We start from the raw sequence: 14,718 nt of genomic DNA on the forward strand, positions 1-14,718 counted from the left end.
AATCAGCTAAAATATGTTCGGTACATTTAAAAATATTGATTGAGTATTTCAGAGGAGGTATTTGTCAATGTTCACAGCATAGATATTCGAAGGGTTGTATGTTCTGGTTTATTTCCCATAGGACAAAACTAAAAGGACAGTTCTCATAATCTTAGTGCAAAGCACTTGGCTAACCAAGTGTTTGTGTCTTCCCTGCTCACTGAGGTGCTATGAGAATCTGAGCTCTTAGGCGAATCAGTGAACCTTCCTAGGTTTCTCACTTATGCCCAGTGAGCTAGTTTTACAATCAGCTGTTTGGGGTAAAAAAAAAAATCACATGAAGGTAACTACAAAAATCAGATAGTCGAAATATGTCTTGCTCTTAAAGAAAAATTTTTAAAAAACATTCCTAGGTTTGAGCACAGATTTAGCTGGAAACCGAAATTGCACACCCAAAGGCTGTAACTCTGAATCATGCCACACTCTAGTAAAGTAACTATAATAAGAGTGGGAGAGGCGACACTTAACAATAAATATAAACTCATCTGGAGATATCACAGCATGATGCCTAGGACAGAACATGCAATCCAGCGTCATATCCGCAAAGCTAGACTTGACCACTTAGAAACTATGTGACCTTGAAGAAGCCACTTATATCTCTCTAAACCTCAACTTCCACCACCACAAAGAGAGGTATATGTTACTACCATTTAATAGAAATATAAGAGCAGCCAAATACATATAATTTTAAATATTGTAATATCCATACTTTCAAAAACCATGTAAACTTAATAAATGTATTCTCATTTCATCTGCACACTAAAATGTTTTGCATATATTTTATAGATCTAAAATGGTATCAGTGCTAAAACATAATCAATATAAAATTAGAGATATTATACGGATATTATAGAGATATTATACTTTCATTGTAGTAAGTCCTTGAAATACGGTGAGCATTTTACAGTGGCAACACATTATGCGTTTCAGCTTAAAATTATTTCCCATTTTCAACAGATCCACATGAATCATGGCTGCTATAACGGATAGCACAGATTTATATCTAATCCATTGAGTTGTGGTAAGAATAAAATTGAATAAACCAGTAAAGTGCTTAGGGAAGTGCTTAGCAAATAATAAGGATTAAAACTGGTAGTTGTCTACCACATAACCTATTTACCATACCGAGGAGACTCCAAAAATGTATGGCATTGGCGCCTTGTCCCTGGGTAATTACAGTTAAGAGTGTCAGGCAATATGCATCACTAACTGCAATGCAAAACATTCTGTTACTACATGAATGGCATGAATAAAATGAAATAATCAGAGGAGAAGGATCTTCTAGGGAATCCTTGGAGCAACTTGATGAAGAAAATCACTTTGAACTGGAGTTAATAGGTGTTTTGACACTAGTGGAGATGACATGGTTAGGGATTTGGGGGAACAACTGACAACAGTATTCCACCAGAGAGAATAATAAAACCAATAATGCAAAGATAGGAAAGTAGAAAAAACAGATCCAAGAAATGATGGCTAAAAGGTGGGGAGCACAAGGTTCTTACAATAGCACACTTCAGTAAGTAAATGCCGATTGGCTTTGAAGAATAAGTTTCAAAAGCCACACTGAGATACGTATTTCATGTTAGAAGGAACTGTTGGAACACTGCTCGGAAGCCAAACAGAACTTCAGCTGGATGCTACAAAATATGATAAATTATTTTCTTACCTTGGTGGGAGTTCACTTCTCTGCACTGTTTCATTTTTAAATGAGGCAGCTCTATCTTAAACAGAAACAAAACAAAAAACTAAAAATCAATTCCAAAAGACCTTTCTTATTGCTGTTGCTTTTGCAGCAGTTTCTCTCCATATCCTAAGATTATATTCCTTGGTCATTAATATAACTGGATTTAAATGTGAAATTGCACCCTAAGTATTACTTTGAAATCACCTCAGGAGTTGCAAATTCTAAAAAATAAGAGTCTAATACTGTAGGCTAGAAACAAATGTGAGGATTACAGAAAATCAATGATAGCTACAACTTTGGTCAAGGATGGAAAAGGGAAGAAACTGGAAATAAATTATACTACACTTTGGAGTTTGGAAAGCAGAGTAAATTCATGATAGAAATGGGAGAACCAGGAAATTAATTTCACTGGAGAGAGGGGAAAGGATATAAAATGAGTTTAATTATCAGACAATTAGGTACAATCTTCAGTGTATAAAATATACATATGAGGATATATGCTTAAGCGTTAGTGTAATATATGAGGGGTGACACCTGGAAGCCAATGGATGTACTAATTTCAGATCTGCCAGAATGGAAACGTCAATACTGAATGTAATTGTTATGAGATTTACATGCATTATTATACTCAAGAACTTATTTTTCCAAAAGAATTTAGTGACCCAGAAGACCCCAAAATGTCACAGCTGAGTCTTAATTTATGAAGGAGACACTGATGTTAGCATGTAAAGCAAAACTTTTTGAACAATAAAAATTCCCATACATATTCCAGGTGGAGCCCCTCAAGTCTCATTTTTTTTATTTACTAAAAGAAGAGACTACATTTCCCTGGACTAAGGCAAGAGGTAAAATGGGAGGCAAATTGTAGACCCCTAGACATTCAACAACATAGCCACTATCAGCACCTTCCAGTAGACACAAAGGACAAAGAAATGGGCTCATGTATTTTGTATGAAAAATCGTCACAGGGGTTTTTGCACTCCTGTTTGTAATACTTCCTAACTCTGTGCAATGAGATATATTAAAGACTGATTATGTCTAGTTCTGTGATTGTAAAATATATTGCCAAAATACAGACTCCTAGAATTAAACAGGAGGTAAGTGTATAACAGATTCAGGTGTCTTAGCAACTCAGAATGTATGCTCCAAAATCATATTACTATTAATAAATGTGAATATCTAAAAGTAAAAATCTTTTCATGGCTTATGTATTTCATTTTCATATTCATAATCATAACATAAACTTGCTGATTCCAAACTATGCTAGCAAAGACAAATTTTTGAAGCACCTGAGGCATAGTACCTATGAATTTTATAATACTATCATTAGGGTCCAATGTTGTCATTTTTCTTCTTTTTGGAAAAGGGTTTTCAAAAATTACTAAGCACTTTCTCTAAAAAACAATTCCCAATGGTGATTTTTACAGATTTGGCTGAAACAAAAGATAATGATATAAAGCTAAATTATTTTCTGTTTTATTGGCTTTTTGTTTTGTTTAGTTTTTGAAATAGAAAACAATATATGATACCTTAGAAAACAACAAATAAAGACTAAAAGAAAAAACCATGGTATCTGTCTAATCCTTAGGAATGCCACAAAACAACAATTGCCTACAGAGAAGAGCAAAGTGTGAAATCCATATGTAGTATCTCTGTCAGCAAAGACTTAGTGAAAGAGAGTTTATAATAAATATTTGTACCTTCTGCTGTGGACATTCTAATCCATCCAAAGAACCTTTGTTGTGCCAGGGTTTGTTCTAGATGAAGAAGCCAAATAGTTATAAAGGTTTACAAATAGGTCATTTCATGGTTAGATATACTCTTCTACCTTTTGTCTATATTAGAGCTGTCCAAAATAATTGGCAGCAGAAATTGTGATTAAATTATTTCTCCATGTTTTCAGATTGACGTCATTCTAGAATTTTTATAATGAAATGGACTAATCCTACTTCTAAAGTTTATTAGCTACCCCAAATCTACCAGAAAGGCATCCTTGAAAACAATGGTGTATATATATATATATATACTACATTTGGGAAACATAATGATTAAAAAATCCAAGCAGAGAATTTGAAGTGATTGTCATGGCATACTTAGGAACAAGTTTCTTACTCTAACATTCTCTTTCAGCATGGAGTTAACAGTAGAAAACAGAATCACATGACATTATGCATATCCACCACTGCATATGGCATCTATCATGCTGAGACTTTAATTATTAATCAAATCTATGTCTTATTGCTGAAATGGTAAAATGCCTCTTAATTGTGATTAGATGACCCCGTGGAGTGTGTACCATGATAGTTCTTATTTGTTGCATGTACTGAGTTTATCTAAATACGTTCCATTATGTTCCTGAATAATTTGCTGTTGGATTTCTTTGTTTGAAATATTAATTAAAATTTACTATTGATTGGTTTTTCACTTTGAAGAAATGTTCCACTAGAAAATGCATAAAAATTGTAAGAATTAACAAAAATTAAGTTGAACAGAATTTTTAATTTTAAGCTAGAGTATAAAAATCAAAGTTAGTTTGAAGTGGGAATTATTTATTTTAAATTGACAAAAGAATTTATTTTGGTTCATGAGTATCATAATTTTGAGGCAGAAATGAAACTTTACATCCTTTAAGTAATGTTAACTCATTACTTAAAATTACAAGCTAAAAAGAATATAAATTTTTAATTATACTCTGTAAAATAGTTACCTATATAGATTATATTTTGACAAATTCTAACACATATACCTTTTAAAATTCTAATGCATAATTTATCAGAGAAAGGAATTTCTTTACTTTCAACATAATATTAAAATTATGTAAATCACAGATATTAGGAAATTAGCAAGCCTTTTGATGACCTGTGCATATAAAACATGATATTTTACTTTATTTCTTCATTATATAATTTCATAATCTGAACACTGAGGTGTCTTAATTTTGAGTCAATTATTTTCTGTATAGTGAAGTGTTATATATTTAATAACTAATATCCAAAGTATAATACATTGCTTGGCAATTGAAACAAATTAGAATGTTTCCATTATGTAAAGAAAAAAAACAACCCTTGAAATATACTTTGATGTTTTGATTCTCAATCTCATCCTTTCTCCTTTCCCCCTTGCTTCCGCAGGTCGAGTTTTAGCCCAGGCGAGTGGCAATGGAGTTATCCATCTGCTAGATCTTAAATCTGGACAGATTTACAAATTGATGGGCCACGAGAGTGAGGTGCAAACAGTCGCCTTCTCCAACAACAGTGAGAGACTGTTTTCTGGAGGCTCTGATGGCACAGTTCGAGCTTGGTCTTGAACGTCAGCGTGTCTTGTTGCGGAGGGCATTCCCTCTGAAGCTTGAAAACAACTCCCACACCAGTAAATAACTGGTTAAATATAGCAGCAGATAACACTTGTACTTTCTGTAAAAACATGCTTTGGACATATATTTCAGTGTCCATACTATTTCCAATAAAAAATAACTTTCTGCTCATTTATTGGTGTATAAGTCTTTTCTTTCACTCTCATTTTAAAAAGATTTTACACACAGAGCATTTCTGCCAGGAGATGGGAGAAAACAGCTTCACAATGACGCCTAATGACAGACTAGACGAATTACAGGAGATTGATTTTTAATGTTAGAGAAACTGCATGCAGGAAAATCCAGCTACTTTTTTTTTTTTTTAATCAAACCCAAGCTGTAGGAAGACCTTAAGTTTAATCTTGTAGCAATGAGAAACTCTGTAAACAAAAGGGTCAAATAGAATAGATGCGCCCACGTGTTCACATTTTTGATGATGATTATGCTTCATCTATTAATAATAACTGCAGATGACTTAAATCCAAATGCGAGTCTCTTCCGGAACTTTAATCTTTGTAGCTCGTCCAATCCATTATGTATAGTCACATTTTAAAAAAATGTTTTAATTTCAATGCAAATTATTATCTTGCACGTAGAAAGCCTTTCTCCCCCCTCCTCATGCACACGTCTGTTGTATAAAGTGCGACTGCTTAGAGAACACTCCAGCCAGGTCTAAAGAAGCAGCTCAGGATTTTGAGCTGGGCTCCGAAGCCAGTTGTTGGCGCTGTCCGTGGTGCTGAGGAATTCCCGGCTGCCGGCAGAATGAGCTCCACATCAGCAGTCTGCAAACTGCTCTCACTGATGCAGAAACCCAGCTAAAGTTGCTCCTTTCCTACACGTCCACAGTTAGCGCTTTCTGGTGTGTAAGAGGGGATTCAAGCAACCTCTTCTGGACGATGCTGATGCTGTTGCCAGCGGAGCGGGCTTTAAGCTACAGCATGCTGTTGCTGTTTCTGAGCCTCAGAGTCTAGCCAAATCACCTCTACTGCCGTAGCAAACACTGTGTAAGTGAACTCATGTGTGGAGGAGGCGTCATCAGCCGGGAAATTTCATAGAAGGATCTAAGAAAATGCTAAAAATAAGTTCAACATGATTCTGCTACTGGAGAATCCTGGATTTCTACAGGACCAGCCTTGCTTTTTGCTTTGAATTCTGAAGAGAGGTCCAAGGCATATTTCTTATGTGTGCCTGCTGTGTTTTCTCTGGAAGGGTGAGAGGCTGCTTCTTGACTGTGTTTTGAAATGGGAGGTAGAGAGAACGGATTGCCTTTAATTCATGCCTGAACATGTATTCTTTGATGAAAGAGGAGCAGCTTTCCTAAAACATACCTGACCTTTTAGTTCATATCAGTCTCTGACCCCCACCACCACCATTAACCTCCTGAGTGATTAGGTAAGTGTATCTTATGACATGAGTTATTCTTGTATTATCAGAGAAACAGATTCAGTCAATTTAAATTATGTTTCAATATGGGGAGGGGGGAAAGTTAAACTGGAAAGTAATTCTCAGTTTGGCAATGTTTGCTCTCTTATTTAAAAAAAAATAATCTCCAGATAAACATTTTATTTGCTTTTTGGAATGTTTCTTTTCTGGAATAATGTCTGAAATTGCAATAGAGCAGGTTAATTATGAATGCATTTGTCTAAAAAATTAACCAAAGAACTTTCTTATCATAAAGTCTTATTTTCTCCATGCAGATTTTAAAATGGATTTCATACTATAAAAGCATTCCAGCAATCATACAAAGCGAATATTCCACTCATGTTACTACTTTGCAGTTTACATTTACCATAAGCTGACTTATTAATGCCTACCTGTAGCTTACAAAGAGATCATTTTCTGTCCATGTCCTTTTGAAGCAGAATCATATGTGTGTTTTGTGTGGCTCATCTTGCATGCTCTGACAGATACTGCTGGGATATTATAAGGAAGCATAGTAGTTTCCTTTCTTCCAAGATAAACTTTCTAAATATAAGAGAGATGTAGAAAATCCTTGCTTTAATTGGTAAAATGAAGTTGTGCTTTTTTTCCCCAAAAGCTTGTATTTGTGGCCTCTGTAGTAATTTAAGAGAAAAAAAAATGCTTTGTCAAAGGTAGCTGCTAGCTTCAAGTAGAATTATAGGTTTGCATTTTCTTGTTCTACGATGACTCATTATTTTTCACAAATTTTTAAAGAAATCCATCTCCTTTATCATCACCCACCCAAAAGGAATTCTAGTGTCATAGAATATTAGGGGAATTCTAATTACATTTTTTTCTCTGAACAGAAAGCATGAATATGTTACCTTCAAATTTCACTATTACAAAATTTGCATATCTAAAAATGCAGATATAATAGTTTATGAAGTTTTGTAATGTCATCTGTACTATTTAAAATGATCATCCATGTGTGTCAGATTTTAAAAACATGGTTTATCCATGTTATTCATGTAATCTGAAAATAAACCAGTGGATAGTATTTATAAGTTATCAGAAAACACTCCACATAGCATCTTGCTGATATTGGCTTTAAGCCAATAGCATTTAAACAGACAAACTCTGACACTACTTTGTCTCATCCAGTTGCCTGTTTCCCCAGAGCACATGTGAGATTTAGTTACTCTAAACATTTAAATAGCAGCCCACTATTAACACTGCACACTAACCACCAATACTAAGTAAACTTGACAACAGCCATTGTCATTAAAGTAATAAATATTTTATGTGAATAGTAATGCCGCATTACTATTTTGAAAAACTTCAACTAACTTTTATCCAGACATCTTTGTCTGCATAAATTGCCTACATGCAAATATATTTCCCCAAGAGTCGTTTTCAAAACCATATTATATGAAAGCAATTCATAAATGATCATATTAATGTCAGTTTCAACTCACTGTTAAAAAAAATAAATTCATGGATACATCTCTCCTGCCCACTAGCAGCTTACTTCCTAAGTAAAATTGAATGCAGGCAACAATACAAATAAATTTGTTTTTAAGACATATTTTTAATACCTAGATTTCTCATATAATTTTCTTCTCTATTCACTGTGAACTAGTTAAACACAGTAAATGTCATTATCTATGTTCACAAGGCATGTTCACTGGAACAAGTAATTGTCTTAAGACTTTTGTTTTTCTGATTAAGGGGATAGCAACATTGGAAATACCAGCTCCATCTCGGTTATGCTTAGTGTCATCTGATAGCTTACTCCCTTTCTTCTCCAGTCAGACTCGTCTCACTAGTTCCAACTTTTGATGCAGATGATTGTAGCATGTATATATTACTCTTCATTATTACTGGATGGTCCAATTTAAAGAAAAAAAGGGAAGGAGCTTAAACATTTTTTTGGTTATTTTTAAGTAACTACTTAGAATCACCTTTTGGGGCATAGTAATGCAACTTAACAAAAAAAAAATTTTTAAATAGAACTTTAAAATTTAGCACGGCAATTCAAACTGAAGTTTTCTATTTATAAGAATGCCATGCAAGACAAATTTTGATGCATGTGTTATATTAAAAACTTCATGGTAAACTACAGACAGTTGCATGAACTTACTTGTTTTGAAATTGAAGTGCCTTCAGTTAACTCATTTGGTTTAAGAGCGTGGGCTCAATTTAATCTATACTCTCCTATGTATGTTCAGATTATTCTTTTTAAACATTTATTTTCAGCCTCCCCCTCTCGTATCCCCATGGAAGGAGCTGAATCAGTTTCATATTAGGAGCACTTCCAGAAGTCTGTGAAGAAGGGGATGGCTCTTCATGTACATGAAGCTTGTGTACTACTATTGGTTATCCCTGGACTGGTCACTTCTGCTGCCATCAGCCATGAAGACTATCCTGCGGATGAAGCTGACCAGCTCTCCAACAATGACAATTTGATCTTCGATGACTACCGAGGGAAGGGGTGTGTGGATGACAGTGGATTTGTATACAAGTTGGGGGAACGATTTTTCCCAGGGCATTCCAACTGTCCCTGTGTCTGTGCTCTGGATGGACCTGTTTGCGACCAGCCAGAATGCCCTAAAATTCACCCAAAGTGTACAAAAGTGGAACATAATGGATGCTGTCCTGAATGCAAAGAAGTGAAAAACTTTTGTGAATATCATGGGAAAAATTACAAAATCTTGGAGGAATTTAAGGTATGAGTTACCCTCCATACTTACTGAATACTAACCTTTCATATCACATTCTTAGTAGATTACTATTGAAAACTCAAAGCTCAGAAACCATAATTTACATTTTTCTAATATTTTAAAAAATGTGTTTCTAATTTGCAATAGGTATTACCATGGTCTATCAAGTTCCAACAGATTTCTGGCCAGAATGTGTGGAATTGCACAATAACCATTTTCCTCACAAGTATTTAGAAAATGTCTAATGTATTATTTTTTGCCTTAAAATATTTCTTGGGTGTTATTACAAAATGTTTTCTAAAGGAAACAATTTATTAGCAGGTTATGTATAGATTAAATTTTCTTAGATTTTTAGATATTTTTGTATCAGCCTGTGTTTGAGATTATTTAATTATACTTTTTTTTAATATATGAACTATTATTAGTACTTAGACATATTAAGAAAATCACATTTGATCTACTTGTTGAGCAAGGTGTCCATTCGGCTTGGTTTTTTGCAATTTGTTTTAACTTACAGGACTCTACAAAGAACCAAATTCAAATTTTGTCACAGTCTTTTGTGAAAAGTAGCAAAAAGTCTAATTTTTCAGTCTAAATGTTATTTCTTATATGATATAGTCAAGTAATTTGGAGTTTATTTCTTATCTCCTCTTGGGCTCTCATTTCTCCAATGGCTGGCTGAAATTGGTGTGTTCTACAAGCCAAATCAAAATCCTGAAGGTATAAATGAATACATAAAAGATGTTATTTTAAAATATGGCAGTCTGCGCCTCAGAGTATCTCCCAAACAGGTGGCTGATTTAAAAGGTTCTTGTCTAACAACCTCTTTGACAATGTGCTTGGGACCTTAGTAGGCAAGAGAAAAAAATAGCGAGTTTTCAGCAGGGTTGTTTTTTTTTTTTTCACTTTTTTTTTAATAGAAATTGTGTTTAGTTATTAGCACTGGCACAACTTTTGTTTCTACCAGAGTTGTTCATGTGGCTCCAGAACAAACATGGTGAAAATTTTAAGTGACTATTGGTAAAGTATTTGGTGTACTGGTATTTCATTGCATTCAATCCATTCCAGGCTACAGGAAACTAGATCCAATTTACCCAGGAAGACTAAATAATTTTAACTAGATTCTGTGGAACAGAAGGTAAATTCTAATTATAATTATGACTGCATTAACCTAGTCATAAATGCTTTTGCAACTTTTTCTTATATTGTAATACTTTACTATATTGAGGAGTAAAATGTCTGAAAGTCTAGTAAAATTATCGTTTTGACGTTAATAGCAGAGTTTAACACTATGCATTTATTAATACCTTTATGATCTCTTACATATTACAATATTAGTTGTTAACATTTTAACTTAATGAAAGTAAGTATAAGTCCCCAATACATGATTGGTGGAACCATTCTAGAACTTGCTATTCTTCTCTATATTGCATATTTTTATAGAACAGAATGCAAATGAATAGTGTAAGAAAGTGAACTCATTACATTGTCCAAACAAAAACCATATAAAGTTTCCTGTAATTTATATAATTTTATAATCAGTGTTTAATAAAGAACTAAACATTTTAAGTGAACAAAGCCACCTCACCCCTAGATTGGTAGCAACAAATGTTACCATATGAAACTATACAGATACATATACAAACATTGATTATTACTATGTCATTTCTTAGTTATATTCCAACTAAATCTAATGTCTACTATTTCCCTCTCTATTAATTAACCCACTGAGGTAGTCAGATTTTGCACCTGATTCACTATGCCATTCATTTTTAAAATGTGGTATTTTTCTAACAGGACCACTCTTTCATGAGATTTTATTCACAAGGAGCTCTAGAGATTATGCAGTATAAAATTATAGAATGAGGCTTAACTGGCTTGTCCAAAATCATCCAGTCATTTAATGTAATCTTAAATGCTACCATTCTAGCAATAAAGTATACACTCCCGAACTCCCAAACTCCCAAAGCATGTTAGCTCTTAGGTAACATAAACTTGTATTTACACCCCAAATTCAGTGGTGAGATATAAAATTTCGCAAGGAGTCCATAAACTTTTTCTAACCATATGTCTTGACAATAAAATATCCATCAATAATTCTCTTGGAAAGAGATGTTGGAAATATTTAATAAGACACAATCTATCTGGAGTTAATAACCTTCTGATGACTGACACTCAATAAGTATTGCATAAATAGTTGTTGCCCTTCTTCTAAGTTCTAATATCTAGGGATTGAGTCAATTCTAAATCACCCTCTGGTTTTTCCTACACCTTATACTGGAAAACTTAACACCTAAAGGCTTTCAAATGAAAGTACTCTAACACATTTTTAAAATGTTTTACTTATCCTTAGGCTATATAACAAAGTAAATATCATTGTTTATTAATTTGATTCTCTTTCAACTTGGTGGACAAAGTTATTAACCAATTTCTTAAGATCTATGAAACTCATATGTTAATATTGTTGCTATTAAGGAGGTTGTAATATGGAATGTTCTTTACACTAACATATTCATCCAACAAAAATTTATTAGACTATTATCTATAAATATTATGAAGGTACTAACATTGGAAAGAAGGCAAATCTGCTAAAAAAAAAAAACCCTTAGGGTTATATAGAAAAGCATTTTCTTAAGTCTAACTTTAAGTATAGGATAAAGCAGTTTCAATATTATTCCCAAGGGATTGTGGTGTCAAAACTTTTAATATGGCATGGGACTTGTTCAAGACTTCAGAATAGCCTGTTCCTCAAGAAGTAATTTCAATGTATCTGAGGAGATTAAAACTGCAAAGGGAAGACTACTGGAGCAAAATCATGTTTTCAAATAAGCAGAATGTGCAATAAGAAAGAGGGGATTGGATTAACTGAAAGGTCTGACTAAAATGCTATCTGTTAATGAGAGGTAATTTGGAAATAGGTTGGTGGAGAGTATATGAGAAGAACCGAAATACTGGTCTAAAATACTTGGATCTTGTCTGAAATATATTAAGGAATGAAGCCCAGGTTGTGCGCAAAGATGACCCTAGTTAATTTTGATTCTGAAACCAAATTATTTTGTATTCAGGTACAGAGTTGAATGGAGAGGAAGAGATTAATTGTGGGGGAGACTGTTGCAAGAAAACAAAGGATGAAATGATTGACATACCTAACAAAGGCATTTAGAGCAATTTTCAAAATGAAATCTAGACTCATTTGTCTAATCTAGATTCTACTCATTGGCCTATCCAGAGACCTCCAAAACTTGCTTATTTCTCCTTCCTGTGCATTTACCCCTGCTGTCCTCTTATGTGGACCTCTTTTGCAACATTGTTCTCCTGTGTAAAACCTAATAGTTCACTGTGAGATATCATTTAAAGTTCAACAAGAAAACCTGTCCTCCTGCTGTGTATGAGTCTGCATCCTGCTCCTTTTCTATAAATTCTCCCAGCATGCTTTGTGCACCACCATAACAGTAATCATTTTCAGACACTGTGACTATGATTCTTACGTATATTGTAACACATTTTATAGCACAATGCCACAGAGGAATAGGGTTTCCTTAAGCAATATGTCACAGAAAATAAAACTGAAACAACAAAAAGTAACCTGTCCAAGATCAAACAGTTAGAAGGTTAAAGGGCAATTCAACCCTAGGCAACCTAACAGAGTCTAAGCTTTTCACCAACTACACTGTCACCATCACACTCTGCAATAATACATGTCAATGGACCTGTCTTCAACTTGACAGTGAGCCCTTTGAGGTTAGAAATACCTCTTTTTTCTCCTTTATTTCCAAATTCTAGCACCTTGTAAATCACCTAACAGGTATGCTGTCCTGTGTGGCATAATAGATCACATTACAGTAGCACCTCTGGGATTAAGATATTAGAGCTCCTTTAAAATGCCATGGTTTCTGGGTTAATCTTTTCATTTTAACTAATTGAAGGAGCATCCAAGGTTCAGAGACAGTGCTCTTTGGGCAGCGGCAGATGGTAGACATAGCTCTTGATGCAGAGACTATTTCCACAGGTCTTCTATTCTCCTTCTCGCTGCCCCTTCCTCACCAAGGTTGTTCCTTGATATTGTCCCATCCCAGCTCCGCCATGGCCACACTGGTTCATTTGTTCTGTCTCTGTGGATTCCTAAAAGCATGTGTCACAGAATCCTTCCTGATCACCTAGTTTAAATGTAAATGGATCTTCTTGTCTCATATGGTGGGAAAAATTATTATTTTCTTAAGGGTGTGTGATTTTTTTTCTCAGCTGTTGACGCAAACTTTGAATATCATTTTTTCTGTACTGTGGCAACTGAATTCTCCAGTGTTCTAATAATAATGTATTAAGACAAAGATCACTCTATATTAAGTTCTCTCATATTACATTTATTTGTATTCCAGCAGTATGACATTAGAATCTACTTTTTAAGAAAGAATATAAATAATAAATTTTAACAGCATTTTCTGCCAAAAGGGAAAAAAAAAAACTCCTTGACTGGAAGTATAGGAGTCCATGAGCTTTGGCTCTGTGCTCAACTGTCTCATGCTGCTTCCCAAAGGCAGAAATAATTTATTTTGTTCAGTATTTTTTTAAACTTTGACTCTGCTAAAATTAGCCTTTTTGAATTTTTTGACACTCTCAAATTTTTACCAATTCCATTTTAGGTCATATTCAGAGGGTTATACAACATGCAGCTGAAAGAGATCTTATTTCATCTTTTGCATAGCCTGTTTTGTCTGAAAGTGATTATCTGCAGTCAGAGCTCATTGTCCCTAATCCAGGATTGAATCTGACCAAGATTTGCCCTTCCCCGCTAGCACTGACCTTTATATCTCCCTACTATGAGCCAAAGACGGTTGATTCAATCTGATTGTTATACATGAAAGGTTCAGCATGAATATTTACTGATGCTGTATTTTGTGTGTGTGGTGTTGCTTTTAAAAACACATGTGCATGTCGTGGTGTCTAGGTTTTGCCCTGGATATTGTATTTAATATTTAAAACACAAGGAAAACATCAAAGAGGAAAGAAAATTAAGCGCTTGGATATTTTGCCAAATAATTATACCCATAAAAATGTTGACGCCGATTGTGGTTTAAGGCTTACTTACTCTTCAATAGATATGTTCACAGGGAGATACATTTCCTGACCCTTTCCTGTGCACACCCTATCATGACTGAACAATATTTTAACATAAAATATGCAAATATATTTAAGTGGAAAAGACTTTTTTGTATTTAAGTTGGAGAGGCTAATTGAATGTCTTGTTTTTTTTCATATGGAGAAAAAAATAGAAGTCTACATATTCTAGGATCTAAGCACCAAACTTATGAAAGAACAGGAAAAAAGCTCAGTAGAGGGGACTGCAGTCTACCCAACCAACCTACCTGTTCCTCCACTAGTTGCTTAGGAAAGACACAGTAATGAAATAAGAGGTTGACTCAAAAGAGTATACACATGGGGAATTCCTGTACCTATAAAACTGTGTCACATAATGCAATGTAATTAATTTTTAAAAAGTATACGCAGTGTCTTTTAGAGACATG

The 14,718-nt window shown here is 34.2% G+C and overlaps 2 protein-coding genes across 3 annotated transcripts in view; both read left to right on the forward strand.

Annotated features, from left to right (window-relative positions):
- SPAG16 (sperm associated antigen 16) overlaps positions 1–5,200 on the forward strand; it is an 832,484-nt gene extending 827,284 nt beyond the window's left edge. The window contains exon 22 of the mRNA XM_040986437.1: positions 4,855–5,200. Coding sequence (XP_040842371.1) covers positions 4,855–5,030 — 176 coding nt within the window. The 3' untranslated portion in view covers positions 5,031–5,200. The remainder of the gene's footprint in view (positions 1–4,854) is intronic.
- Positions 5,201–5,752: 552 nt separating this feature from the next.
- The window catches only part of VWC2L (von Willebrand factor C domain containing 2 like), a 134,796-nt gene continuing 125,830 nt past the window's right edge, over positions 5,753–14,718 (forward strand). For both annotated transcript variants that reach the window (XM_040986397.1, XM_040986398.1), the window contains exons 1-2: positions 5,753–6,467; positions 8,733–9,202. In XM_040986397.1, coding sequence (XP_040842331.1) covers positions 8,813–9,202 — 390 coding nt within the window. In that variant the 5' untranslated portion in view covers positions 5,753–6,467; positions 8,733–8,812. The remainder of the gene's footprint in view (positions 6,468–8,732; positions 9,203–14,718) is intronic.

Source organism: Ochotona curzoniae, unplaced genomic scaffold (genome assembly GCF_017591425.1).
Source record: "Ochotona curzoniae isolate NIBS_2020 unplaced genomic scaffold, NIBS_Ocur_1.0 contig_4514, whole genome shotgun sequence".
In the NCBI taxonomy this organism is placed as follows: Eukaryota; Metazoa; Chordata; class Mammalia; order Lagomorpha; family Ochotonidae; genus Ochotona; species Ochotona curzoniae.